The sequence below is a fragment of the Rhinatrema bivittatum genome, chromosome 13 (assembly GCF_901001135.1).
Source record: "Rhinatrema bivittatum chromosome 13, aRhiBiv1.1, whole genome shotgun sequence".
In the NCBI taxonomy this organism is placed as follows: Eukaryota; Metazoa; Chordata; class Amphibia; order Gymnophiona; family Rhinatrematidae; genus Rhinatrema; species Rhinatrema bivittatum.
This window is the reverse complement of record NC_042627.1, coordinates 58,974,156-59,002,155: the sequence shown is the minus strand read 5'-3', so window position 1 is coordinate 59,002,155 and position 28,000 is coordinate 58,974,156. Positions and strand designations below refer to the sequence as shown.

At 43.4% G+C, this 28,000-nt stretch overlaps 1 protein-coding gene across 2 annotated transcripts in view; it reads left to right on the top strand.

Annotated features, from left to right (window-relative positions):
• ATP8B4 (ATPase phospholipid transporting 8B4 (putative)) overlaps positions 1 to 28,000 on the top strand; it is a 255,565-nt gene that overhangs the window by 210,340 nt on the left and 17,225 nt on the right. For both annotated transcript variants that reach the window (XM_029575708.1, XM_029575709.1), the window contains exons 18-23: positions 1,649 to 1,813; positions 6,733 to 6,844; positions 10,212 to 10,317; positions 12,626 to 12,779; positions 17,884 to 18,067; positions 18,266 to 18,489. In XM_029575708.1, coding sequence (XP_029431568.1) covers positions 1,649 to 1,813; positions 6,733 to 6,844; positions 10,212 to 10,317; positions 12,626 to 12,779; positions 17,884 to 18,067; positions 18,266 to 18,489 — 945 coding nt within the window. The remainder of the gene's footprint in view (positions 1 to 1,648; positions 1,814 to 6,732; positions 6,845 to 10,211; positions 10,318 to 12,625; positions 12,780 to 17,883; positions 18,068 to 18,265; positions 18,490 to 28,000) is intronic.

Here is a 28,000-nt window from a genome sequence, read left to right as displayed (position 1 = left end):
GTAGATGGATTTGATGTTTTTGAACTGCCGTGTAGGTGAACGAGGTAGAGTAGAATATATATCCAAAGACCTTTTATGTTCAGACTTTGCCTGATCTTTAACCATAATTGCCAAAATGAAATTTTCATTTCTTCACTTCTGTTCTTGTCAGATTCCTATTTAATGACGACTATTATCATTCCGTGAACCTCTGCCACAGGATCTCTTACTGACAGTATGATGGTTTACTCAGATTGGTTACAAACTGAATTAATGTTTATGTGTATAATACATTTTTGGCCTTCTTTTAATCTCTTCCAGAAGGCCAACATAGTTTGTATAAAATCAAGATTGGAATTATAAAAATGTTAAATTTTTAGTTGTAAAAGCACTTTAGGGGGTTGTCTCCATTGATCATTTTTCCTGTTGACGTGAGACAGTACCAGATTTTTATTGAATGGAAAGTTCAAGTCAAAGTCTGTGTATTCATTCTACATTCAGTGTATTTTTTTTTGTTTTTTGCCCCTATCAGGTAGGCCATTGAAATTCTTTTTTCTTTATTTAGTTCTTTGGTGATTTAATTTGTATCATTATTTTAATGAGACAATAGAAATTGGCATGTTGAATCCCAACTGCTATTTTATATTCTCTTTGAAAAAAATAAACATTTAGAGGGCAATTCTAAAAGTCTGTTTGGGGCCTGAAAGCACATTTTCAGTTTCCTGTTGAAAATGTAGGGCTTGACCTCAGGTCATTGCACTTGCTTTGCAGCAGGCGCAAAGTCCGAGGCTTAAACCACGCAGGTGCTTTCAAAATGAAATTCCTGTGTGTTATCAGCGTGTTCCACCCTCTCCTCCTACCCCCAGGTCCCACCTCTTTTACCTGCAGAAGGGAAGGGTAGTTTTTGTAGGGGCTTTTTATGTGGGTAAACAGCAGTTCTTCTGTGTGAAAAGCTCTGAAAAATGACTCTGCTAGTGAACCTGGACTAGCATGATGCATCCGAGAATTCACTTCCATGCCATGAAAAACCAGTCTTAGTTCATGGATGACAGCCATATTTTTTATTCAGTTTTATGCATTATTTCAAAGAAAATCTTAGACCCTGTCTGTTTAGTCCACTTGTATTGCACAAGTACCATCTGTCTGTGACAGACACTCCCACAGAAACCCTTTTTTGGGAAGACCTCTGTATTGATCAATATTTTTTGGGACCTGAGAACAGAGAAAAAGCATGAGGTACTGGTTTCGTGATGTTATCTTCTACTGGTAACCTCTGTACGAAGTAGGCCAGTATTTAAGGTAGCAGATTGGAGATCATTTTTATTAACTGTTCTTCTCTCTCCTAAACCTAAATAATGTTTACTGGTCTTATGTAGAAAGCAAATAAAATGCAGTCATACCAATATGTTGACTTAAGTCACTAGTCTAATGCAAGCATAGTGTAAGTGTCCCTTTTACCGTATCTTATGACTTTGTGTAGTACTGCATGAATTATAGTTATCCTTTAGCAAAGGAATATAGTAAATTTGTAAGACATGGTGATATGGATAGATACATGTGGTATAATTGTATTATGACAAATATGATATGGAATATGAAACCCCAGTGCACTGTAGTATTTCTTCAGCATGCGTGTCTGTGCCGTGAACCATGGTTGTTGAATCCTTAGGAATTTGCTGGAGAGGGTCTTCGGACATTAGCGCTCGCATACAAAGACCTGGATGAAGACTACTTCAAAGGATGGTTGCAATTGCTTCATGAGGCAAGCACTGCCCTAGACCGCAGGGAAGAACGCCTTTCTGAAATCTATGAAGAAATAGAAAGTGATATGATGGTACGCACTTTAAGGCTTGTGAAAAAATTCACTTTTTGACCTGAGGCAAATATATTGTCATTGTTAAGGTTACCATTTTCAGGCCCTTATTCACGAAGGAGCCCAAAAAGAGGCTGACGGGCTGACTGACGCACCTTGAAATTGTGCTCCCTGACCCACCCCCAACCCCTCAGCCTCTGCTCTCTCCCTTGCTCCGGAGGTGGAGCACCTTCCCAGTTGTGGTGCATTAAGTGTTAACATGCCAAACACATGTTGTTTTCTGCAGGATCCATTATTTTCATTGGGGCGCATTTAAGGCATCTTCATGAATAGGGGCCTCAAAGATTGATTTTGTAATAATAGGGACATACGGTTTTGGTATTTTACTTGCAACAATGAACATGCAAAAAAGTTGCCACCATGTGTTATGCCCTTTGAGCTGCCCTCTGATCCCATGGCAAGGTCCAGTAGAGGACCAGAGTGATTCTGTGATCTGCCAATGAAACTGTTCTCAGATTAGACTCTGCATCATGGTCACAGACAGAGAGTGGAGGACTATCTAAAATCAACACTAATATGTTTTTATCCTTTTAAAACATATGCAGATGAATTTTTTTCAGCAAGTGCACAGTGCTTGCAATCACTGCTTATATTACAGTTATTTTGCAAGAATTTTAAGTCATATAGGCTCTCTTTTAGAATATATAGTTTAGTGTGTAAGTCTTTGGGACTTTTCATTCAGATTCTTTTGCCTAAACAAAATCAAGCTATGGAATCTGTTGCTGGAGGTTGTGGTCAAACAACTAACATGGCAGGGTTCAAAAGAGGATTGGACAAGTTCCTGAAGGAAAAGTCTATAAACAGTTGTTAACCAGGTAGACTTGGGAAAGCCAGTGCTTATCCCTGGGAGAGAGATACCAGAAATAGATCAAGTATTGAGACTCTGATGGGTACTTGTGACCCAGACTGGTCAATCTCAGAGACAGGATGCTGGATTCTATGGACCTTGTTTTGACCCAGCATAGCACTTCTTATGTTATGTGCCCAGGCTAAGATGCAGCAGAATCAGGGGTTGGACCTGGGGAGCCCACAATAAGTTGATCAGTGGCACCATTTCATAATAGACAGGCAGAACCAGTCCTGGATTTTAAACCACTGCATACAAGTAGATGTAGTTGTTCTTCCCCCAAAAAAGGCAGAGATTGCTGTCTGACAGGCCGATGCAATACTGTGCGCTCAGGTTAACCTGCGGTTGGACGCGCGTCCAAAACCCCTGATGCAATAAGGGGATCAGCACGCCCAAATCTCGTGTCCAAACCAGGGCGTAGCTAATAGCGCTCATCACAAGTAAATGCCATGTTGATGAGGTTATTAGCTAATATCCCCGATGTAAAAAAAAAAAAAAAAAAGTGCGTCCAATGTGCACATTTTACCCTCAAAAATGAACGCCAGCCCTGGAGCTGGCATTAAGTCTTGAGAAGTCCCAAAAGTTGAACAGAAAAGCAGAAAATACTGCTTTTCTGTGGTTCCTCCGACTTAATATCATGGCGATATTAAGTCAGAGGAACCACAGAAAACAGCAATGTGAAAAAAAAACAATTTTTTAAAATGTCTTGACAGTGGTGAGGTTAGGAAAACGGATTCTCAATTTATGAACGTCCATTTTCCTAACCCGTGCACAGCCACTTCTCCTGGGCGCCCAATGCCGAGGAGATGTTAGGGATGCACAGTTTCCCCCAGCGACACATTTCATTTTCATTTCATTTAAAAAATGTATTAATCGCTTAACACAAAAGGCCTAAGCGATATACAGAATGAACATACATAATAAAAACAAGAAAATTAACAAAAACCAAAACAAACAAACATTATAAATTATATAAAATAATAAAAATACAAAAATAACACATCTGAATAAAAATAAACATTTTTACTTCAACTCCTTTTTAACGCAGCGGCACATTTGCCTACTGCATCACACGCCCGGGAGAGGTGGATGGGCGCATGTTAGGGAAGTGGGCACTCGATCATGAGCACCCATTTTTCCCACACAGATATTGCATCGACCTGCATGTGTGTAGTCGAATAAAACTTGTCCCTTAGGGTACTGGTCATCTTAACTTTAAAAGACATAGGCAAATAGAGTCCACCAATAAGCAGGAAACTATTGTCAGTTTTCAGCAAATCAAAATCTTTCCCATTTCTCCCCAGTCTAAGTTAAAACGAAACAAAAATGGAGTTGTGTTTTTTGTTTTTTTAAATTAGCAAAATCCTAAATAATTATCTTCAAAATATTTTTTTTTATTGAAATAGCAGTAATGACCACAATTTTTTTAAATGTAATTCAGTTGGCAATTGGGCATGCATAGCCAGAAAGATTGCCCCCTTTTTTATTCTAATTTTGATTGAATTCTTGAGCTATTCATGCAAGTAAACTATGGTGCTACTGTGCTGATCCTCATCAGAACCTCATGGAGGGAGAACATATGAATTTCACTTCATTGTAGGCTTGAATTCAAAAAAAGCCATTTACAAAAAACTCTGGGAGGAACAAGCCAGAACAAAAGAGGGCAATTTTGAAACACCATGGATTTGCAAGCAAATTTTCAAAGGGAAAACTCTCTGTGGAGTTTTCCTTTAAAAATCTACCCAGTGCGCCCATCACAGGTACTTTTGTACTTGAGAAATGCTGTGCCTGCAAAGGGCATGCTGGAAAGTACATGTGGCGATTTGAAGATGAAATCTCTGTGCATGCTTTCCCTCCCCCAGCTTCTCTCTGGTCCTTTTTCAGGTGGGTAGAAGCATAAATGCTGTTACCTGTATATGGGATGGAGGAAGCAATTTTTAAAGTGCATTTTTCCGTGCGTAAATATGTGTTTACTTGCAAAAAAAGCTTTTTAATAGAGATGTGAATTGGAATCGGTTCCGATTCCAGGTTCGGGGACTATTGGGAAATTTTTTTTGTGCGGTCCGATCGGATTTTTTTTTATCGGCTGCGCCCGAGCCGATAAACAAAAAACCCACCCCGACCCTTTAAAACACATCCTTTAGCTTCCCCCCCCCAAAAAACCTTTTTAAAAGTACCTGGTGGTCCAGTGGGGGTCCCGGGAGTGATCTCCCGCTCTCGGGCCGTCGGCTGCCACTAATCAAAATGGCGCCATTGGCCCTTTGCCCTTACCATGTGACAGGGTATCCGTGCCATTGGCCGGCCCCGTCACATGGTAGGAGCACTGGATGGCCCGTGTCACATGATAAGGGCCATCGGCGCCATTTTGATTAGTGGCAGCCGACAGCCCGAGAGCGGGAGATCGCTCCCGGGACCCCCACTGGACTACCAGGTACTTTTAAAAAGTTTTGGGGGAGGTTGGGAGGGTGGCGGAAGCTAAAGGATGTGTTTTAAAGGGTCGGGGTGGGTTTAGGGGTTGATTTTGTGTGCCATTTTTCCCGCCCTCCCCCAAAACGATAAGAGAACCCCACGAACAATTTTGTGGGGTTTTCCTATCGGTTTTGGGGAGCCCCCGATTTCTGACGAGTTTGAAAATATCGTATGATATTTTCAATCGTCAGAAAAACAATTCACATCCCTACTTTTTAATATTGCCCCCAAATGTCTTAGAATAAAAAATGAAAGGAGATGTGTGAATAAGCATGAAGGAAGCAACAGAGTGTATCAACAGGCAAATTGCAGTATTTTTCGCTCCATAAGACGCACCTGACCATAAGACGCACCAAGGATTCAGAGGGGAAAAATTTTTTTAAAAATGGTGTGCTAAACCGGCTCTGTTCCCGGGCGCCTGTGCGTCTTATGGAGCAAATTAGGGGTGTGCATACAATTTTTTTTTGTCCCCATTTCGTTTTCGGGTCTGGGGAGGGCCATTTCGGTCCATTCCCCAGATCAGAAAACGTTTATCGTTCTCTTTCGTCGAAAATAAAAAACAAAACCCCAACCCTTCAAATTTAATTAACTACAACACCCTCACCCACCGTCCATTGCTCCTACCATGTGACAGGGGCCGACCAATAGCACCGGTAGCCCCTGTCACATAGTAAGGGCAAAGGGCCACCGGCGCCATTTTGATTACTGGCAGCCGACAGCCCAAGAGCAGGAGATTGCTCCCGGGACCCCCGCTGGACCACCAGGGACTTTTGGCAAGTCTTGGAGGGGTCAGGAGGGTGGGGGGTTGTAGTTCTTTTTTTTTTTTTTTTTTATATTCGCTCCATAAGACGCACAGACATTTTCCCCCCACTTTTGGGGAAAAAAAAGTGCGTCTTAAGGAGCGAAAAATACGGTAATATGTTGAAGATCTTTAATAGGATCAAAATGAAAATGTGCATGTGGGAGGAGGGGGTTAAGTTCTTTTTATCTTATTGTATGTGGCTACCATAAATCACACATGTTTAAATAGATGGTGTGTGGATATATTTAGCCTTTTTAAGGCCACTGCTGCACTTGCAGCTTGCAAATTATGGTCCTTAGGAATTACACAAAATTGGATGGTTACTTTTGGTAGCTACAGAATAACTAAGAGGGCAGTTTTCAAAGGCATTTACCCAGCTAAAATGATCCTTACTGAAAATTGCCTTCCTCAAATGCATCTAAAAGTAGGCGGCACTGCCATAGCGTGCACACTTATGTGTTCCCTTGGGCGTGTTTATGTCAGAGGACATGCCTACATGGGATTTTCAGAAGTACGCGTGCTGTTTTGCCCCTGCTTGGACACCCCCACAAATAGCGTACGGACAATTTTAACACACATAACTTTGTACCTGCTCATTTTCAAAAGGCAAATGACATGGGTCCTCTCCCTTTGATTGCTGGGGTGATGTGCAGGAATTAAAATAGCCCGCCCCAGACTTTGTGCACAAGACGGGCTATTGAAAATGATCCCCTTTATGTTCCAGAAACATTAACCTGTGAATATTTCTGCTCCTTTCTAAAGTTGTTAGGTGCCACCGCAATAGAAGACAAATTGCAAGAAGGTGTGACTGAGACCATTGGCAGTTTAATCATAGCCAACATTAAACTCTGGGTTCTAACAGGCGACAAGCAAGGTAACTCCTTTAATGCTTTCTGAAAGCCCTTGCATTGATGTGTGATTAAACTGCAATAGAATGAAGGCGCTAATACTTGTAGGGTTTACGTAATTTGAAAACCTTACACTAACGTTTCAAGTCAAACTTTTTTTTTTGCATGCACAAAAAAGAGTTGAAATACAAAACAAATCTGACATCATTAGTAAAATAATCCAGCGGTCAATATATCAGGAACCCCTAATGTATCGATAGAAAACAAAGGCTTTTATCCTTGCTAATCCATGTTTAGATAAAATCATAGTACGGAGACCTTATTAGCTATGATCAAAAGTGTTTGGATGCAAGCAGACAGAAGATATGACTCATTGATCACCTCCCTTGATCTGTTGATCATGATTTTTTTTTAATCAGATGACTAATGGGCATAGTTTTTAAGGGTGGAGTTTTGGATTGGTTCAATTCTTTCCTGACTGATCTCAGCCAGCTTATGCTCTGGGAGCAGGAACAGTGTCATGTGAAGTGTCTGGTGCCTTGGATTGGTTCTGGCACCGCTTCTTTTAAATGTATACTGAACTCCCCTGGCTGATTTGATCCAGAAGTATGATATGCACGATGCTTTATGTTGGCTGATAACATACAGCTACTAGTATGTATGAACAAGGAGTAGGCTTCCATTGTGATCCAACTGAGTAACTGTCTTGAGGCAATAACTATGTACTTAGGGCAACACCATCTTAAATTGAACCAGTTGAAATCTGAGATATGGTGGGTCAGGAGAGTTAACAGACCTTTATTGGGCATTCCACAAATTAAAGGGGGGTGAACCTTCCAGCATTTGACTGTAGTATTGTGGAGTCAGATTTCTGCATTAGTTTGAACATCTTTTCCCACTTCCTGCAGATCTGTCAGCTGCACGCGTTTTTAGCTAAACAGGTGAATAGCGATCACGCCATACCTTCGTGACCATCATATTGGATTATTACAGTTCACTTTATCAAGGTCCGCTGGAGTTGTTGTGAAGCATTTACAGATTGTACAGATAACTGCTGCTCGTATAGTAGCATGGTCAAGCAGTAGACTTGTGCATTGGTTACTGGTAGTACCGCGTGCTAAATTTAAGATTCTACTTTTGTTCACAGTTGTATTTGTAAGGAATCTCCCTGCCATCTAACAGATTGGTTAGTTCCGTATGTTCCCGCTAGAGTATTAAGATCTTTTGAGTTAGATTTACTTCATGCCTGTTCTCTCGCACAGGCAAAATTGGTTGCTACCAGGCATTGGGGATGATTTGCACTTCTCCTTTGAAACAGCCTTCCCATACCTGAGGCAGGAAACTAATGACTCGGTCAAGTATGGTTGTTCCTTGAGGCATTTGATTGATTGTCAACGTCAGTCGTGAAAGTGTGCTGCACGTCTGCATTAATTTATTGGTCAGGGGAGATTGTTTTCTGCTGATGGAGAATGGGGAGTAGACCTATTTTTGTTTTAATTAGAAGGTTATGTTGATTATTCTATGGTAGTGGGGTGAAGAGGGTGGAGATTTTAATTTTATCTTTTTGTATCTGTATACTACATGTGTTACTATTGTAAATTTTAAATTAACTGCCTAGGGACTGGTTGGGATTAGGTGGTTACATCAAGTCAGATGATAGATAAATGAATAAAAATACCTTAACATTAATAGCCTCACAGTAGAGAGATATAGTAAGGGACACAAGTTATTGGATGTGCTAAAGCAGCAGTATTTACAGATTTTTTATTTTTCTTTTTTAGATCATGTATTTAGCAGACTAAACTACCCTTTTGGTTTTGATATTTCTATAATTCTTGAGAAAATGTCAGTGCTTAATGTTTTTATAGGTTCTTCCTCCTTAGTCATTTCCATTGCTCTGTATCCATTTAAATCAGTTTACTAACTGATTCCCATCAGAATCCCAGGCATACGTTACACACACACAGATAGATGACGTGTGGACTTAATAAAGGAGATTGGCCTCATGTCCGTGCTGAATGCAGTATTACAGGACTCCTGGCACTGCTTTTTTAGGTTAGCTGAGTGGGAATGTGGTAAAGGCAGTGATCACAGCCCTTGGGAGGGCAAACAAGACAATGATGGGGAAGTCGAAACATTACATACAAATACAAAATGCGATATAGGCTATCATGTATACTTGAGACACTGTTGGACTAGAATTAAACGTACAGATATAATCCTAAACCATTAGTTGTCTCTTAACAGCCACAACTGTATAGAGCCCATCTGTACCCTATTGCCAGTGTCTCTCAGCCAAGAATTATTGCAGTAACAGCCAGACTTGGGGAAATAAAACAAAAGGATTTGAAATATTGGTGCATGAAGGCTGATGCTGCCTGAAATGGGCAACCTGAGGCTGAGCAGCTGTAGCCATGTTGTGAAGAAGATGATAATTTAAAAAGTGGGTGTGTCCATAACAAAATGTACACCTTCTAACATCTTATTCCAAAAACATATAGAAATATAGAAATGAAGTATATTCAAATAATAAAAGCAGAGCAGACCTAGGAATAAGACTAATAACTGGGGCTCAGCACTATTTAGGGATGTCGGGTAGACTGAGAGTGTTGTGGTAAGGCTGGGTATATTAAATGAGCATTTTGTTAGTTGGTGTGCGACAGCCTCCCTAGTGAGAGTTCAGTTGATTTAAGTTATGTTTCAAGTTTACTGATATATTGATGTTTTTGTTGTAATAATGCATTTTACTGATGTATTTTTGTTGTTTTAGATTAATGCTGTATTGATGTATGCTCATTATTATTGCTTTACTTCTCTTTCATAAATCACTTTGGTACAAGGAAGGAGGTCTAGAAAAATAAATGAACTAACTTATCAAAAGAGGAAGGAAGCGAACCAAGAATTGGGGAAGTGAATAGTTTGAGGCATCCAGCTAAGACATTTGATTTTAAATCTTGTCATGGAAGAAACAGCATAATCTGCTATTGTAATAATATAGGTACTAAAGCAGGACATTATGGTAGACTGCTGAGGTTCCACTCAGATTTTAAACTTTGGGAGGTTCACAAATGCCATATACATTTTGTAAAAGCTGTGGCGTGCGGCTGACACCTCAGTTGCGTTCTGGCCCAGTTTTCCCCAAGGGAGCCTTTGGACCAGCGTTGCTTTGGAGGATTAAAAGAAAGTAAACGTAAATGAAAATGATCACGATTTCCAGGGCATTCTTCAGCTCTCTTCTCATTTTGATTTTCTTCTTAATTTTGATTTTCTTCTTCTGATGCAAAGGGCGGGCCATTCAGAGTGGGGGTAATGGGGAAGCAGCACTGTAAGCAGGTGCCAAGTTGTTACATAAGTCATCAAAAGCTGAATATGTACTAATCCATTTTTCACCAGAGACTGCCATGAACATTGGTTACTCGTGTCACATGCTGACCGATGACATGAATGACATTTTTATTGTGGCTGGTCACACGGTGTTGGAAGTGCGTGAGGAGCTCAGGTAATGATCATCTTGCATTAATAATAACAGGGGGCGCCGTCCAGCAGATTTGAGGGCGGGGGAAGACATGACATTGGACCTCCAAACGTCCTTGGACAAGCACGGTGGGGTGGACCTAATAGGTCAAGCAGGGTCCACAATCGATAGGAAAAGAAGGCAGATGGGAAGGGGCTGGCACTCTTTCATTTTTTGCCATCCGTTCCTGTTTTCTGTGATATTTTGTTGCCTAAAGAATGAAGGGGGAACCAAAATCTAGACCTGGTACCAAAAGTAAATTAAAAGAAAAAACCCTGCAAATTGACTAATGATATAAGTAGAAGCCAGATTTGAACTGAGAGCCCTCTGCATTAGACATAATTGAGAGACTGCAGTTCTAAATCTTTTTTGCTTTATCACATCACCTGGAGAATAGTTAAATTGGAAGTATCACCTTGGGTCACATATGGTCCGATACAGTACATTGCGCTCCAACGGAGCGCACTCTTAACCCTCTATTGGACGCGTGTTTTCGACGCGCTAGCATTACCCCTTATTCAGTAAGGGGCCGAAAACGCGCGTCCAACCCCCCGAACCTAATAGCGCCCGCAACATGCAAATGCATGTTGATGGCCCTATTAGGTATTCCCGCGCAATTCAGAAAACAAAATGTGCAGCCAAGCCGCACATTTTGCTTTCAGAAATTAGCGCCTACCCAAAGGTAGGCGCTAATTTCTTCGTGCACTGGGAAAGTGCACAGAAAAGCAGTAAAAACCCTCCGACTTAATATCACGGCGATATTAAGTCGGAGGTCCAGAAAGTTGCCAAAAGTAAAAAAAAAAAAAAATTGAAGTCTGCCCGTGGCTCGCGGGTCGAAAACCGGACGCTCAATTTTGCCGGTTTCCGAACCCATGGCTGTCAGCGGGCTCGAGAACCAACGTCGGCTGTCAAACCCGCTGACAGCCGCCGCTCCGGGCTAAAAGGAGGCGCTAGGGACGCGCTAGTATCCCTAGCGCCTCCTTTTGCCTGTTTTTACCGCTGGGCCTAATTTGTATTCTGAATCGCGCGCACAGGAGAGTTGTATCGGCCCGATAGTAAGTTTACAGTACATACTTAAAAGAGAGCTCTAAAATATAGACCAAGTTGAGGGTGTTGCCCATGATTGTAACATTTAGTATAACATAGGCAGCTGTGACTGCTCATCTCACCTACCTACACTTTGCCCTGAGTTAAGGAACCAGTTACGTTTTGTAAGTTAAGGACTGCAGCTTTATTTACAATGAGCATTAACTCCTTGTATGCCTGTCTGTGTTCTATAATTGTCTGTTGTGTGCCATCTGGGCAGTCTGTTAGGCACCTAAACCCCTTGAATATCAACCCCTATGCTATTTACAGACTGCCTTGACTTGCCTGCAAAGATTGCCTTTCCTGTTTGTTGTGCTGAAATTTCATACTGGAAAATGAATAACGCTGATCATGGTGATGTCTTTGCTTCCCTGAGGATCATGCAGGGTCTCAGTGACTGCTGATTAGAGCAGATAAATTCTTCCAAGGTATCCATGGTAGATCGACTGTGTTGTGAATCGAGTAACATAGTCGAAATGTGATGGCTGCATTGTTACTGATTAATGTACCAATCTCAAATTGCCCAAGAGTTTACAAATATGCACGTGGGACCCCCAAATCTACCAATTTCATTTGACGTCCTGGGGTTAGACAACAGAGTAGCATGTTACCCTACCAAGAATGAAATCTATTAAAAGGAACTCAGCAATGTTGTCGTGTAGAATGGGTGTAGCTTGCTTATTGCGGCGGTTACTACCCCTACTACCCCTAACTAATTAAGCTAGATATTTCACTTGGATGCAGCTCCATCACTGCTCTCTACATTAATGGTGGGGGTGGAAGGGAAATAGAACCAAAGAGCTAAGAGAAACAGATAAGTATGAGAAAAAATGTGTGAAGCTTGCTGGGCAGACTGGATGGGCCGTTTGGTCTTCTTCTGCCGTCATTTCTATGTTTCTATGTTTCTAGAGATGAGTCCTGTGTTAAGCTAATAATTGTCTTAAAATGCAAGTGCTCAGATCCCTTCCTCAGGCACTTCTGCTGAAATGCATGAACTGCTCTCAGAATTGTACTGCGTTGGTGAGGGATATCTACATCCATCCACTTGGGGAAAGTGATGAAAACAACCTCAGATATGAAAATCTGTTATCAATGGGAGAAAGCATTACTGACAGACTATTTGGGAGACTCCTACCTCCCTAAGACATTTTGCTGAAAGCTTCAGAATGAAATATATCTTTTTTTTTTTTTTTTTTTTTACCCCAAGGAAAGCAAGAGAGCATATTTTTGGACAAAACCAAGGTCCATACAATGGCCATATGTGCTCTGAAAAAATGTTGGAGACCAAGTTTGACTCTGTCTTTGTCTTTGAGGAAACAGTCACTGGTGAATATGCGTTGATCGTCAACGGGCACAGCCTGGTGAGTGTTCGTCAAACCCTTTCTCTACATTCCTCAAGAATTCTAAGGCTGAGTTGCATTCTAATAACATCAGGCTTCTTCCACAGCTAGAAAAATAAATCAGGCTTATAAGAACGCCATGCACATGCACTGATATATTTGCAGAACTAATTAGAAATTACTTTTTAAAACTTGAATACTTGTTTGCACAGGAAATCAAATTAGTAACTTTATACAGTTCATCTGACTGCCAGGGTGGAGACTGCCCCATAGTAAGAGTTTAGTTCACGCAACCTCAGGCCTGCCTAATTGGAAATCGTCCACTAGCATTAATCTTTAAAGGTCTGTGTGAGGGGAATGTCACAGATCAGGGCCAACAAATTAGAATGAGGCAGTTATGCAGATGTAAAGCTGTTGTTTTTGCTGAAGTTTGGGATTTTAGGAGCACAACCTGACCTAAAGGAGTTGCAGGAAGCAAATTATTGCCATTAAACTACCTCCGGTGGGTTTTTATAAATATCAGAATATTACAGTGTTGCCAAAACAATTTGTTTTGATTAGGAAAGCTGTTTCCTATCACAACAGTGTAGACTTGCATTAGGCTGTAACATTGTGATGGTTCAAAACCCTGAGCAGACTTTAAATGTCCCTCTCCCACTCCAACTTATGAGACCATGGAAAAGTGGGCTTAATATTACCAATTAAACAGCTCGTGAACATAATCTTCTTCCTATAACAGCCTTGGATTCTTTTATGTCTATTGTCCGGGTTGGTGCAAGGGTATTAGATGGCCTAGGCGAAACTTCAGCCATGTAACCTTCACCCCCAGGAACATTCCACTTCCTGTCTCCATCCCTGCCCAGTCCCAGGAGCATTCCTCTTCCTTTCTCTCCCCCCACCCTCCCAGCTGCAGCGATATCCCGTTTCTCTCTCCCCTCTTCCCCTTTTTAGCCTCAGGACCCGGAGTATGCCGAATAAAACAGGAGAAAGTATTTTCCCCAGCTCTCGCCATCACAGATGAGGTCCTGGGAGTGCGGCCAGTGGTTTTAGCACTGCCGCAAACCTGAAAGTGAAGCTGGGTTGTGGCACTGCCTGAAAAGACATCGCTGCCAGAAAGAGCTGGCAGAGTGAGAAAAATGGAGGCAGCAACAAGGGAATACTCTGCCATTATGGCATGGCTTTAGCCCCAATCAATGTTGGCCTGGACCATTCCTGGCCATTGTCATCTCCAAAGTTGTGGCACTTAGATGGCCGCCTAGTCTGTCTAGTGCTTCCATTGGTCCTGTTTATTGTGCCTTTCTTCAAGAATGGCATCTGTTTCCCTTTAGTTTGCTTGCTGTATTGATTGGAATACTCTTCATTTTAAATATAAAAGTTAACACGTACGTTGTGCAGGTTCAGGCATTTTCCTGTTCTGGGCCTGCACAAGCTGATTCAGCAGCTGGGCATCCGGAGTTTTCCGGAATTAGCCTGGAGACCCAAGAATTCCTTTAGAATTATGAACTCTCCAGGTCAAATCCAGACTATTCCCAGATATGCCTGACAGAATTGCCCCACTTACGGGCCGATACAGTAAAGTCTGAGGGAGAGTGGGCGAACGCCCGCTCTCCCGGCGCGCGCACCGGCCACTCGCCGGTGCATGTGATTCAGTATTTAAATTAGGTCCGGCTGTAGATCTGGGTAAAAGGAGGCACTAGGGACACTAGCGCGTCCCTAGCGCCTCCTTTTTGACAGGAGCGGCGGCCGTCAGCAGGTTTGACAGCCGATGCTCAATTTTGCCGGCGTCAGTTCTCGATCCCGCTGACAGCCACGGGCTCGGAAACTGGCAAAATTGAGCATCCGGTTTTCGGCCCAACAGCCACGGGCCGAATTCAAATTTTTATTTATTTATTTTTTTACTTTTTTTACTCTTCGGGACCTCTGACTTAATATCGCTATGATATTAAGTTGGAGGGCGCACAGAAAAGCAGTTTTTACTGCTTTTCTGTGCACTTTCCCGGTGCCGGAAGAAATTAGCGCCGACCTTTGGGTCGGCGTTAATTTCTGTATCCCGCGCGCATACCTAATAGGGCCATCAACATGCATTTGCATGTTGAGGGCGCTATTAGGTGCCGCGGGTTGGACGCGCGTTTTCCTCCCCTTACTGAATAAGGGGTAAGGGAAAACGTGCATCTAATAGCAGGCTAACAGTGCACTCCGTCGGAGCGCACTGTACTGTATCGGCCTGTTAGAGATTCTCACCTTAAAAGCAAGCTAGACCTTAGGAGTAAAGGGTGGGGCTGGAGCTCTGACTAGGACGTGTCTTTGGGGGTTCTTTGCCCCCGGAGAGAAATTAAGGATCTTTTAGGTTTTCAAAAATCATTAATGATTTGGTTTTTTCCCAGGCCTTTGTGGGTTAGGCTGAAAAAAATGTTTTCATTTTATCATGGGAGGTTTTACTAGTGGGTTTATGTTATATTTATTTTATGTATGATTGTATTTTATTATTTTGTTGTTGTAAACTGCTTTGAAAATTATTGTAAGGCAATTAATAAATGTAGTAATGAAAATATTACAGGCTACAAATGAAATATTCTTATAAAGTTAGACTGCATATTGTTATAAATTTATATCTGTTGAGCTGTGTAATTAATCATGGTTGTTTTCCATGGTAGTACCTGGAAATAGAGGTCTATATTCAAAGGCATTTAGCAAGATAACTTGTGAATTATCGAGCTAAATGCTGACTTTTGAATATTTTGGGTACTTATCTAGCTGAATTTTAGTTGGATAACTAATTATACAGCTAAAATTTAGCCATATAATATAGGGGCATTCTGGGACAGAGTTAAGTTATCTGGATAAGTTATCCAGCTAAATTATATTCAGAGTTAGCTGGATAATATATCCAGAGTTAGCTGGATATATTATATTCAGAGTTAGCTGGATAATTTATCCAGCTAACTCTGTTCTTGCCATAGAGTAGCCCTAAAGTTAGCCAGATAAACAGCTCGATCCAGTATCGTCCGCTCGAGGATTGCCCGTCTGTAACGTGCTCGTAGCGCACAATTCGGGCGCGCAAGGCAGTTCGGCGATACAGTCTCCAGTTTCACGCGTCCGTATCGCTTCTGAAAACAGACGCATAACCCTTTCCGCACCCGGCATGTAAATGAACGAAAAAGCTGTATAATGAAGGAATTAGCTATTCCCCTGCAATACTGTAACGGGCGCTGATATTATCTCCTCCGTAACCCGCTGTTCTGCCGCGGCCTTAACCTGCTAGTTTACCGCCTCCCCCTAGTAGGAGTTAGTGTAGTGTAGTGTAGGGTAAAAACATTGCTTACCCGCCCTGGTCCCGTCCGGTCTCCTGCAGCCCCGTCCGGACCGGACGGGGCTGCAGGAGACCGGACGGGACCAGGGCAAAAAAAAACAAAAGAAAAAGTAGCAAGGCTCGGGCCTGCTATGGTAAGTGTAAAAAGTGTAAAAAACAAAAAACCTGTGTGTTATATAAAAAAAATAAAACAATTTTAAATACCTGTCGGAGGGCCATGGGTCCAGGCGGCTGGTGGGCGGTGGGCAGCCATCAGCGGCATCCGGTAGTCCCTTCTCCCTTCCTCCCTCCCTCCCCTGCCTGGATGAGCGCCAAAATCGCACGGGCGGGTCGGCAGCGGGGGGGGGGGGGGGGGGCGGCAGCAGGATCCGGGAGCGGCGGGTAGGCAGCAGCGGGGTCCGGGGGGGCAGGGGCAGCGGCAGCGGGGGGGGGGGCAGCAGCGGGGGGGCGGCAGCAGGATCCGGGAGCGGCGGGTAGGCAGCAGCGGGGTCCGGGGGTGGCAGCGAGATCCGGGGAGCCAGCAGCGGCAGCATGTTCGATCGAGCAGGCAGGTAGGTGGCAAAGTAAAGATGGCCGCCTGCACGGGAAAATCGTGCAATTGGCCGCTGAAGACGTGACGTCACGACGTTTGGCGTCACGGGGTGTGACGTCACGTCTTCAGCGGCCAATTGCACGATTTTCCCGTGCAGGCGGCCATCTTTACTTTGCCACCTACCTGCCTGCGCGATCGAACATGCTGCCGCTGCTGGCTCCCCGGATCTCGCTGCCACCCCCGGACCCCGCTGCTGCCTACCCGCCGCTCCCGGATCCTGCTGCCGCCCCCCTGCTGCTGCCCCCCCCCCCCCGCTGCCGCTGCCCCTGCCCCCCCGGACCCCGCTGCTGCCTACCCGCCGCTCCCGGATCCTGCTGCCGCCCCCCCCCGCTGCCGACCCGCCCGTGCGATTTTGGCGCTCATCCAGGCAGGGGAGGGAGGGAGGAAGGGAGAAGGGACTACCGGATGCCGCTGATGGCTGCCCGCCGCCCACCGGCCGCCTGGACCCACGGCCCTCCGACAGGTATTTAAAATTGTTTTATTTTTTTATATAACACACAGGTTTTTTGTTTTTTACACTTTTTAAACTTTTTTACACTTCCTGGTACCTGTCATTTCAAATGTCATTTGAAATGACAGGTACCAGCGCACCCAGGTTACTGTATAGGCGCTGTTACAGCGCCTATACAGTAAAATGGGTTGCGCGGGCATAACCCTTCCCTAACGCTTCACAGCCGCGGCATGCATTTGCATGCAATTAGAGGAGAGTATCGGGGAGTTAGTGAAGAGAACTGTGCGTGCGGGGAGGAAGGGTGCGCCTGACACTACCTCACTGTTTTTACCGCGGCCTTACTGGATCGAGCCGAAAGTTATTCTGCTATTTTTAAGATAGTTGGGTATCCATACCACTGAATACCCCGACAAAAGTTAGCCAGATAAGTTTAACTGGCTAACTTTGCAAGCCGGCCAATGACTGAATATTGTCCCCAAGAATTTTAGTGCAGTGTAATTAGGTGGTAACACAATGAACAGCCTGTTCATTTAGTGAAATGAAAATTTTTTGAATCTGGGCATTATAGCGGATGGGTAAATGTGCTCTATAGGAATGTGATTTTCTGTTGGCTCCTCTGCCTTCTCTTTATAAATGGCCAGCTCTTGCTTATTTGAAATGAAAAGTTAACTGTTTAGTTTAATTTATTGTCTGCTAATGAAAAGAAAAGTTAAACAAAGCAAAGCTGTTTCTTCTTCCATGCCAGTCTGGCTGTAGACTCTTTGTCTTGCAGGCTCACGCTCTGGAGGCTGACATGGAGAAGGAATTCCTGGAAATCGCCTGCATGTGCAAGACTGTGATCTGCTGCCGCGTTACTCCCCTACAGAAAGCCCAGGTGGTGGAGCTGGTGAAGAAGCACAAAAAGGCCGTCACCTTGGCTATCGGAGATGGAGCCAACGATATCAGCATGATCAAAAGTAAGACGAGGTGTCGCCGCACGAGACGGTCGCCCGTGAAATAAAATACGAGGCCATTAAAAAGAAAATCGGCATCTATCCTAGTATGAGGGTTACCGGCCCATGTAAAGTTGCGCACCAACAGAGAGCAGTTGTACGTAGGCCGGAGCTTCTTAGTGCGTTACTTAGAAAACTTTTCTCCTTGTCTTATACTTACAGGTGCTCACATAGGCGTTGGCATCAGTGGCCAGGAAGGAATGCAAGCAGTTCTGGCCAGTGATTATTCTTTTGCACAGTTCAGATACCTGCAGAGGCTTTTACTGGTTCATGGAAGGTGGTCCTACTTTAGAATGTGCAAGTTCCTGTGTTATTTTTTCTATAAAAACTTTGCCTTCACACTTGTGCATTTTTGGTTTGGATTCTTCTGCGGTTTCTCAGCACAGGTTAGTATTTCATATTTAGAATATATAGTACGTACAGATTTGGAAGGTGGGTTACAGCGAACAGTAAAGATGAGATTATTTTGTGATGGTCAGTGACATAATTTAAACTTAAGATTTAAAGGGCTTTATTTAATCATTATTGTCCAAAAATTGGTGTTTTGGGAGTTGAGCAAGCACCATCTTGGATGTGCTGTTTCCAACCTTCACATAAGTAACTCTAACTCCATCTCCTTGTTTTTTTTTTTCCTCTCACCTCTTCAGAAAGTTTCCTCAGGTCTCCTTGTTTGCCAGGAGTTAGAAGGAGGGGGGAGGGCAATGCTTATTTGAGACTGCATCCCTGTCTCCTTCTGTGCCATGCATGCACCACCAGCACGCTTTTTTTTTTCCCCAACCCCTTACAGACCAGGCGCCTCGCCTCTGGGCATCTCGTGCACTAAGGGAGCCCATTTTCACAAAGCCCATGGAGCTGCAACGTACACGAGAACTTTTGCTTCGTGCGCTTTGCAGTCAACTTTCAGTGATAAACTGCTCAAGATTGAAGATTGAGCAGCTTTAATGTATGTGTGCTTAAAAGTACCTGCATATTATGCATTTGCTGTTTGGGCGGGGATGGGGTAGGGAGGGCTGTAGTAACGCAGACACTTTAGAAAATCTCAAACCTGAACACGTCCCCGGGAACGGCTCCCTTTAACCCAGCTGAAAAGTTTACATGCACTGGAAGCTCCGAGGCCGATACTGGAAGCCCCAAGGCCGATACTCAGTGCCGTTTGTCCTGTGCTAATCTCGGACTTAGCCAAACAAATGGCAGGATTTGAAAATCCTTCTATGCTGACCGGCCCCGAGTCAGCTGGTTAACTTTTTATCCTGCTAACCTGGGGGTGGGGGTGGGTGATTCCTGGGCAGAGTTGGCCATTCAAGTAAGCTATCTGGATAAACATGGATTTCCAGTGCTATCCAGCTAGGATAAACTTTACGACAGCCGAAGAACAGTCCTAAACTGAGCTGGCCAAACTTCCCCGGCTAACTTTGCTAGCTGGACAGTGGTTGAACATGGACTTCTCAGTTTATTATAAGTAAATCTATCATCAGTAGCACTTAGCAAAATTTAGTAATGGGGTGGATTTCCATCCCTTTTGGAGGTTTGGTTGTATTTGTGGCGGCAATTCCTCCTGCTTTCTGGATTCAGTTTTAAGACAATTTCTTCAGATTCAAATAAAAATGTTTTTTTTATCAACAGACCGCTCCTCAGACAGGAATTATTTCCGTAGCAAAGAACACATTGGAGCTTTAAACACGGTTTATTTTAAGGTGGATTTTCTCATAAAAGAAGCTCACAGATGTGACCAGATGCAGTCACTTAGCAAAGAACCCAGCGTTTAAAGGTTTCGTCACCAATGTAATGGAAGATGATAAATCTTGACACTGGGTTTTGACACATGTCTGTTCAGGTTTTTGAGATGTGCCCTTTATAATTGAAACCTAAAGTGTTCATCGTCTGAATACTTGGTGGTGGTGACTGTGCACACTGGCATATAGGGTGCCGTGCAGAACAACGGCCTGGGGAGTACAGGACTGAAGCCGAAGGGCCTGCTTGCTGCTTCTAGTCCTGCTTTTAAGTGCACTGTTCTTTTCTCCACGACCTGATAGTGTTTGAGTAGGGGGCTCAGGACCCCGTTCAGAAAGTGTGAACCCTCTGTTAAATGTTTTTTTTGTCATCGGTCAGACACCATCCACGAATTTCCAAAACCTACGGATTACCCTTATAATAGAATCGGTGCATAAATAATGCTTGGACTGAATCATTAATCATGATGTAGGCCTTACCCACTCACCTCACCCAGGAGAATATTGAATAAAAAAGCCAGCATCAGTTTGCAACATAGCTTTATATATTGCCAAACTCTGTTTTAGTTTGCATGGTTTCAGTCCTCGCTGTGCGTGTGTGTTCAGGTAGAGGTGGGTGCAAAGGAACGTGCGTTCCCTTTCATCTCTTGGCCTTGCTCCTGCTTCCTAAACTTTGGTTTCTTTCTAGCTAGCTTGCACAGTATGATCAGAAAGCTGTTGTTTATTACAAGAGCTCTATAGTAGCACCTCAAAATTAATTCCTCTTCGCTCTGCAGCCCACCCAAGCATTGATTACAAAGGCAAATATGAATGGATGCCGGTTCCTGGTGCTTTATGCCTTAGGGAAACGCGCGTCTCCTTTGTACTGGCCTAGTTTATTGATTGCATTGTAAATATGTAACGTGTTCTCTCAGACAAAGTATGCATAGTTCCAAACAGATACAAATCCACATCTTTGCTGCATTTAATTTTGAGTGTTTATTATATGGTATTTAGTTTCAACAAGGCTTCAGGGCCAGATTTTGGTCCTCAGTGTTCCATACAAAGGGCAACCAGACTGAGTTCCTCCTACAGTGAAGTTAACTGATGGGAGCCATTTTCAGCCTTCTAGACTTTACTGAGCAGGCGGAATTTGGTGGTAGATGTTTCCTAATGCAAGATGAGGTAAAACTGTGCATTGGCTTTGAGGGTTAGGGAAGCAAAAAAGAATTTAAAAAACCCCCAGAAACATCCCCCTGGAAATTAACTGAAGGCCTGTTTCTATGCTATCGGACCTCACACCGGAGGCTATTCCATAGGTACATGCAGTCTTAGTGCTAAGCACAGCCATTTCTCCTTCTGTAAAAAATCACCCATAGACCCCAAGGAAATAGCCTGAACTGGTCCTTCTGTGTGAAAAGCAGATGTATCGAATATCTGTATTTGTTAAACCCCACTCTCTCCTCCAGTTCAGGATACACATTCAGTTACGTTGTGCTTCTTTCGCTGGCTGGGCAGTTTCCTCCTGCTCTTCAGGCTTCAATCTCAGCCAGAACTGGCCTTCATGAACCTTCAGTGCAACTACCCAGGGCCTTTTTCCATTGTATAACTCTACCCATCCCCCCCCTCCTATGCAAGGCAGACATCAGAGAAACAGTCCTTGGCCACGATCCACAGACCAAGGCTCCTGCTGGAATCTGATATGCATGTACCTTCTGTCCAGCTGCTTAGATGTCTCCATTGTTCGAAGACTGAGACACCCTCTCGTCAGGGGCCATGAACACTGCCCATATGCCCTCTCCAGCAGAAGCAAAGTTCAGAAAAGAAACCCAGATCTCCCACATGGCAGCATTTGCCACTGAGCCATCAAAGAAACAACTCCAAAAGCACTTTTGCTGACCAGATACTAGCAAATAAAAAATGTTAAATTAAAAAAAAAAATAGGGTTCGCAAATCTTGAAAAAAATCTCTTTTGGATGGTACTTCCCCTTTAAGAGGCCTCTTGTTTTTCTGGCACTGTTGGTTTTGCTAATTCTTCACCTCGCTTGATATTCTACAGCCCTAGAGTTGGTAACCAGAGGGGTTTGGCTGCAGACCATGTTAGTTTTTGAAATAGGTTTCTCGACCAGTGGCATGTTGGCTTGTCAACAGACCTTCTAAATTGCTCTAGGGTGTGTGGTTTTGGCAGTGGGGTAGCTCTGCTACTCTGTATGGTAGTGGTCTGTCATCAGTACACTGATAGACTATTATGCAAGACATTTTACTTGGATTAACATTTAACACTAATCAATTTATTCCCCAATGCACATGGTTAGAAGAAATGAAAATTCTACGTAGTCATGCATTCCGTGTGCATGCAAACACTGGGAATTCGGCCTAATGCAGGTGTTCTCGCACCAGATCTTTTGGCGGTCTCAGAATGCAGCCACTTGCTTTTGCAGGTGGCAGCACTGACATTTTCCCTAAAATACTCAGTTAACATTAGCCAACTCCTATATTCATGTTGGCAGCAAAAAAAAAAAAAGAAATTCCATTGGTGGCCACATTTGAGAAACAGAGGCCTAATGGGTTACAGCACTCTGCCATGAAATTCATTTTTCACCGCTGTCATTCGATCACTTTCATACTGTGCAGCTGGCACACAAATAGCTGTTGCTTCGTTCTTCCCAAAATGTGTCTTCATATTCATTAACTAGATAAGCTTTGAGCTGTTATATCCCCTGGCAGCCATATTTGTTGGATGTACAGGTATATTATGTATATGAGGCCTGCACTGCTATGTATTTTGGACAAATGGCCACCCAGAAAAATTTACATTTTGAACAGTTGTAGTGATCCTTTGGCATACATCACTTAGGCCATAGGTATCCCTAGCCGAAAAGTGTGCCCCTGGCCCACGTGCCAGAATTCAGAAGGGAGGTAGGTTTTGCATTGGCCCACACAGCTGGAGGAAGGAGACCCTGCAGTTTAGCAGGCAGAGAGTGGGCAGTTTGGCATTTGTCCATGTGGGTGTTAAGGAAGAGGATGCGTTACTTACAAGTGAGAGGTCATTTAGAGGCTGGGGGTTCTGGCCTTGGCAGAGAGAGAAAGGGAAGAGCATTGGTGTCCAATTTCAGGGTGGGAGGGGAGAAGGGAGAGAGTGCAGGAGTTCATTCTGGAGAGGGTGGGAAGAGTGAGAATGCTGCTGAATTCAGACCGGAGAAAGGAAAAAGGGGGGAGGAGGAGAGAGGAAGTGCTGGGGGGCGAGAGAAAGGGGAAAGAGTGCTGCGTGCAGCCTTCGGAGTTAAAACTGGTAAGGAAGGGAGTGGCTGCTGGGGTCCAGCCTGGGAGGAAAGGGAGAAGGGGGTGGGGGTGAATGCTGGGGTTCAACCTGAGGAGGGTAAGGTGGGAAGGGGAAAATGCTAAGGCCTGCCCTGGAGAGAGTGGAATGGGAAGGGAATGTGTTGGGATTCTTTGCCTCCACTGAAGCTTCAGGGTGACCAGGACTCAAAAGTTCCCAGGTTTGCTTCTTGCAGTTTCCAATTCAGTTTTATGGCCTCTTATTCTGTATTTGGCAAGGATCTGTCCATGTACTGCCTGTGTGTGACAGAGGTGAAGGGTTTTGCTAGAATGTAGTTTCTGTTTAGGCATCTGTAGCAGTCCAGCATGTCCCCATTTTTGCAGTAGGAGGTGTATTGCTGTTCTAGGTCCATTACTATATTTGCAGTGCTGCCTTTTCATAGGAAGGACTGTTCCTGTGCATTAGTGCTGTTATGGTATGGTAGGTTTGCTACAAAGTTTCTGAGTATGTTTTTGTTGGGGTTTTGTGGTGCGTCACAATGTGCCTGGTAGTGAAGGGAGTTTGCTTTGCAATAAATGATATCTAGAAACTAATTAGTGTAGTACAATAAAAAAAATACTCTAATTCAGTAGAAATGAAAATAGGCATGCTTATTGAAGCCAGAACTGCCTCTGATCATGACTATCAGGAACACATGGCTTTCAGTTTGGCTGATGCAGAGGATACCTAGTGGCAAAAGAATGGTGATGAGGGAAGTGTGCAGCCCTCACTGAGTGACAGTGGCAGCCCGAGGCAGCAGTAATATGGCTGCATTGTGCTTCCTTGATGGCATGGGGTAACCTGCATGGAGCAGCAGCTGCAACTCCATAAAAGGGGACCGACTGGGGGTTGGATTCCAAGAGAGAATTTGATCTCTTTTGGGTAAATGCACATAAAATTGCTGTTGGACAGATTGCATGGACCTTTTGGTCTTTATCTGACATCATTTGCTATGTTACTGTTATGTTAATTTAAATGTAAAAAATGAAAATCAAGAAAGACCCCAAAATTGATGATGTCAGAATATCACAATTCTTTATTCAGTCTTCAAGTCACACTTCTCACAATTCCTTCATAACAGTTGCTTTTGTCACTTTTTTTAAAACACCAAATTTTCAAACCCTGGTGTGGGCTGTGTTTCGCTACAAGAGCTGCATCACAGGGTAATTACAAAAAAAAACAAAAAAATCTTTCAGTACACAAAGGGGACATATAGCAAGGACATAAATAAAAATCAGTAAATTTACAGTGACATGGAGATCACAGTTCATAAAACAGAGCCATTCTGTTACATGTAAGATGCCCATAATTGTTTTAAACTCCCCAAAAAACAATAGAAAGAGAACAAGGCAAGGAAAACCAATCATTTAATAGACAACTTGGTCTCCATGAATACAAATCACATAGGGGTAGATTTTTAAACAGCGCGAATAGGCCTACTTTTGTTTGCGCTCCAGGCGCAAACAAAAGTACGCTGGATTTTAGTAGATACGCGCGGAGCCGCGCGTATCTGCTAAAAACCTGGATCGGCGCACGCAAGGCTATCGATTTTGTATAGCAGGCGCGCGCCGAGCCGCGCAGCCTACCCCCATTCCCTCCAAGGCCGCTCCGAAATCGGAGCGGCCTTGGAGGGAATCGTCTAACGCCCTCCCCTCACCTTCCCCTCCCTTCCTCTACCTAACCCACCTGCCCTGCCCTGTCTACACCTCCCCCTTACCTTTCTCCGGGGATTTACGCCTCCCGGAGGGAGAAGTAAATCCCCGCGCGCGAGCGGGCCTCCTGTGCGCCGGGCCGTGACCTGGGGGCGGGTACAGAGGGCGCGGCCACACCCCCGGACCGCCCCGGGCCGTAGCCACGCCCCCGTACCCGCCCCCAAACGCTGCCGACACGCCCCCGAAACGCCGCGACGACCGGGCCCGCCCCCTGACACGCCCCCCTCCGAAAACCCTGGGACTTACGCGAGTCCTGGGGTCTGCGCGCGCCGGTAGGCCTCTTTGAATGTAGGCATACCGGTGCGCAGGGCCCTGCTCGCCTAAATCCGCCCGGTTTTGGGCGGATTAAGGCGAGCAGGGCTCTGAAAATCCGCCCCATAATGCTGAAAATAAGCAGCCCATTCAATTTCAGAGTTAAGGCCAGCTGGATATAAAAATGGTGATGTGAACGTCCAGCAATGCTCTCTTTGCAGTAGATACTGGGCAGAATAACCATCTCGGCTGCGAGGAGGACGATGTTCAAGGCCAAAAAAACGTAAATCAGTCACCACACGATGATGATGATGAAGCCAGTGTGAAACTAAGGATTCTCCTGCTGAACACATCTAATATTATTACAATGTTCAGAAATCCTGGTATTAATCTTATGTGATGTTTACCCAATGTATAATAAGGGTCAAGAGCAAAGAATACTGTTGCAATCGGTTACATGTTTAAGAGGATTTTGTTTACTTGATGGTGGATTACAAAAACCGATAAGGAAAAAATGAGAGGACAAGCCTGGCTATCACCACAGGGAAAATGTCCCACAACCGCATCAGTATTTTTCAGTTCAGTGGAAATGAGCAGATCACGTAAATTCCAACGATAATGAAATGCAGAATGAATCCACAGTATCAAGGAAGATAATTCTGCACGTAATATATGCAAACCAAGGGAAACGAGCAGAATGGTTCAGAATCCACACGTTAGTTTGAGTAAGGCAATGACTTATTTATTGCGGCGACTCCACAGTTTTTAATGCAACACAGTTCTTTAAATTTCAACAAATCCCCCGACATGGTATCTGTGTTTTTTCTTACAGCTGCACCTGAAGGGATGGCAACAAATCTTAATAAATCTGAGGTGTTACAGCGCACAGCATGAGTGGGAGCTGTAACACCTCAGATTTATTAAGATTTGTTGCCGTCCCTCCAGATGCAGCCGTAAGGCGAAACACGGATACCGTGTTGGGGGATTTGTTGAAATTTAAAGAATTGTGTTGCATTAAAAACTGTGGAGTTGCCGCAATAAATAAGTAATTGCCTTACTCAAACTAATGTGTGGATTCTGAACTATTCTGCTCGAAATGCAGAATGAGACATGGGACAAAATTTAGGAAGTGGAGCCATCGGACAATATTACAAATACCATAAGCTTAAAAAAAGGGGAACACATAAGTTATGTTGAATCCATATCTGTACCCAATCAAGGAAGGAGTAATAGATTGCGGTTAACAAAAATAGCGCATTTAAATTCATGCTTCACTATGTGACGCAAATAACCCTGTTGTAAAAAGTTGTCATTGTCTGAGGTTGAGAGAAAAACTCGTTTAGAAGTGCATAGATGGCGTAGTAAAAAAAAAAAAATTGACCTACAGGGATATTGTTCCTCAAAGAACAGGAATGATGACTATTATAATGTAAAAGAATGTTCTTATCAGTAGGTTTTCTGTATCTTGATGTCCCAAATTGACCATTCACAATAGAGATTAATATATTAAAAAATGCAACTTGTGAAAGGTATATACAGGGGCGGATTAGCCTATCAGGGGATTGGGCATCCCCCGGTGGGCCGGTTGCTCTGGTCACGTGGTCTGCTGAGCGAGAGCGCGACAGAGCCATGCTCGGCAGACCACAGGGTATCTCCTGGGCCGGCCTGGGTGGAAAATCCCCGGGCCGATCTTTACCCAGAATCCGCCCCCTAGGTATATAGTATGAGAAAAGTATTGAGGATCACACATATTAAGCCAGACCAAAAACACAACATTTGTATAATAATACCTTTCCAAATGAGGAAAATATCATCAATATAATGCCATCACTTCAAAATAAAAAGCCAAAACAAAGACAGATACAGCCAACGGGATTCCAAAGCCACTACATATGAACAGGCAACGTCTTGAGCCATAGTGGCTTCCATTGCCATTCCTTGAATTTGTTGGAGAAACTGGCCCTGAAATGTGAAAGCTTTTTGTAAGAGCACCTAAATAGTGAGTAGCAACACATGACACTGGAGAACAAGTACCTAGAGTAAATTGAACCAAAGCAAAAGCTTCATCTTGAGGCATATTGGAATGTAAAGACTCAATATCTAGAGTAACAACATTCAGGAAGTTGAAAAGAATTCAGTAAAGTAATCGTATGTTCTGAATCTTGAATGTAATCTTTTCAAAAATCTGTCAATAAAGGTTCTAAAATAGAACCAATAGCTGATACATTTGGACGATCAGGATAATTTTCTTTTGATTTGTTTATCTTAAGAAGTACATATAAAACACAGGAGATATTGGAAATTTCCCAACTAAAAAATCAGACTCATTAGATATAATTTAGGTGTGCATCAAGAGACTGAGATATAAAATCTGTAACAGTAGTGTCTAGTGAATCTATAAGATCTTGTGATAGAGGAATGTAATACTGAATATCTGACAATTGTCATTGAACCTCATGGATATAATCAGTAATGTTTAGAACCACTGTCTCATCCCCTTTATCATCTAGTTTTATAATCATGGTGGAATCAGCTTGAAGAGCAGAAATCACTGTACGAGCTTCTTTAAATATATTATAGTGCTGAAGGGTGGTAGTAGTTTCAAAGGATGACAAATCATGTAGTACTAATTTTTCAAAAGCCAAAATCAAAGGATCAGTATCCCAGGAGGAATCCATTATGAAGGCCAAAAGACAACAGAGATATCCCTCTGATATAGGATACCTAGAAAATAATTTTATTTTGAGAAATCAAAAAAGGAGAAAAGAGACATTCTCATATCAAATGAATCATAATGGATAAGACATTCTAAAACTTGTGTCTCAGCCAGAGATAAAGTTTGAGAAGATAAGTTGATCACCAAGAAAGATCATTGTATTGAAATCTTGTAATACATGATGATTGA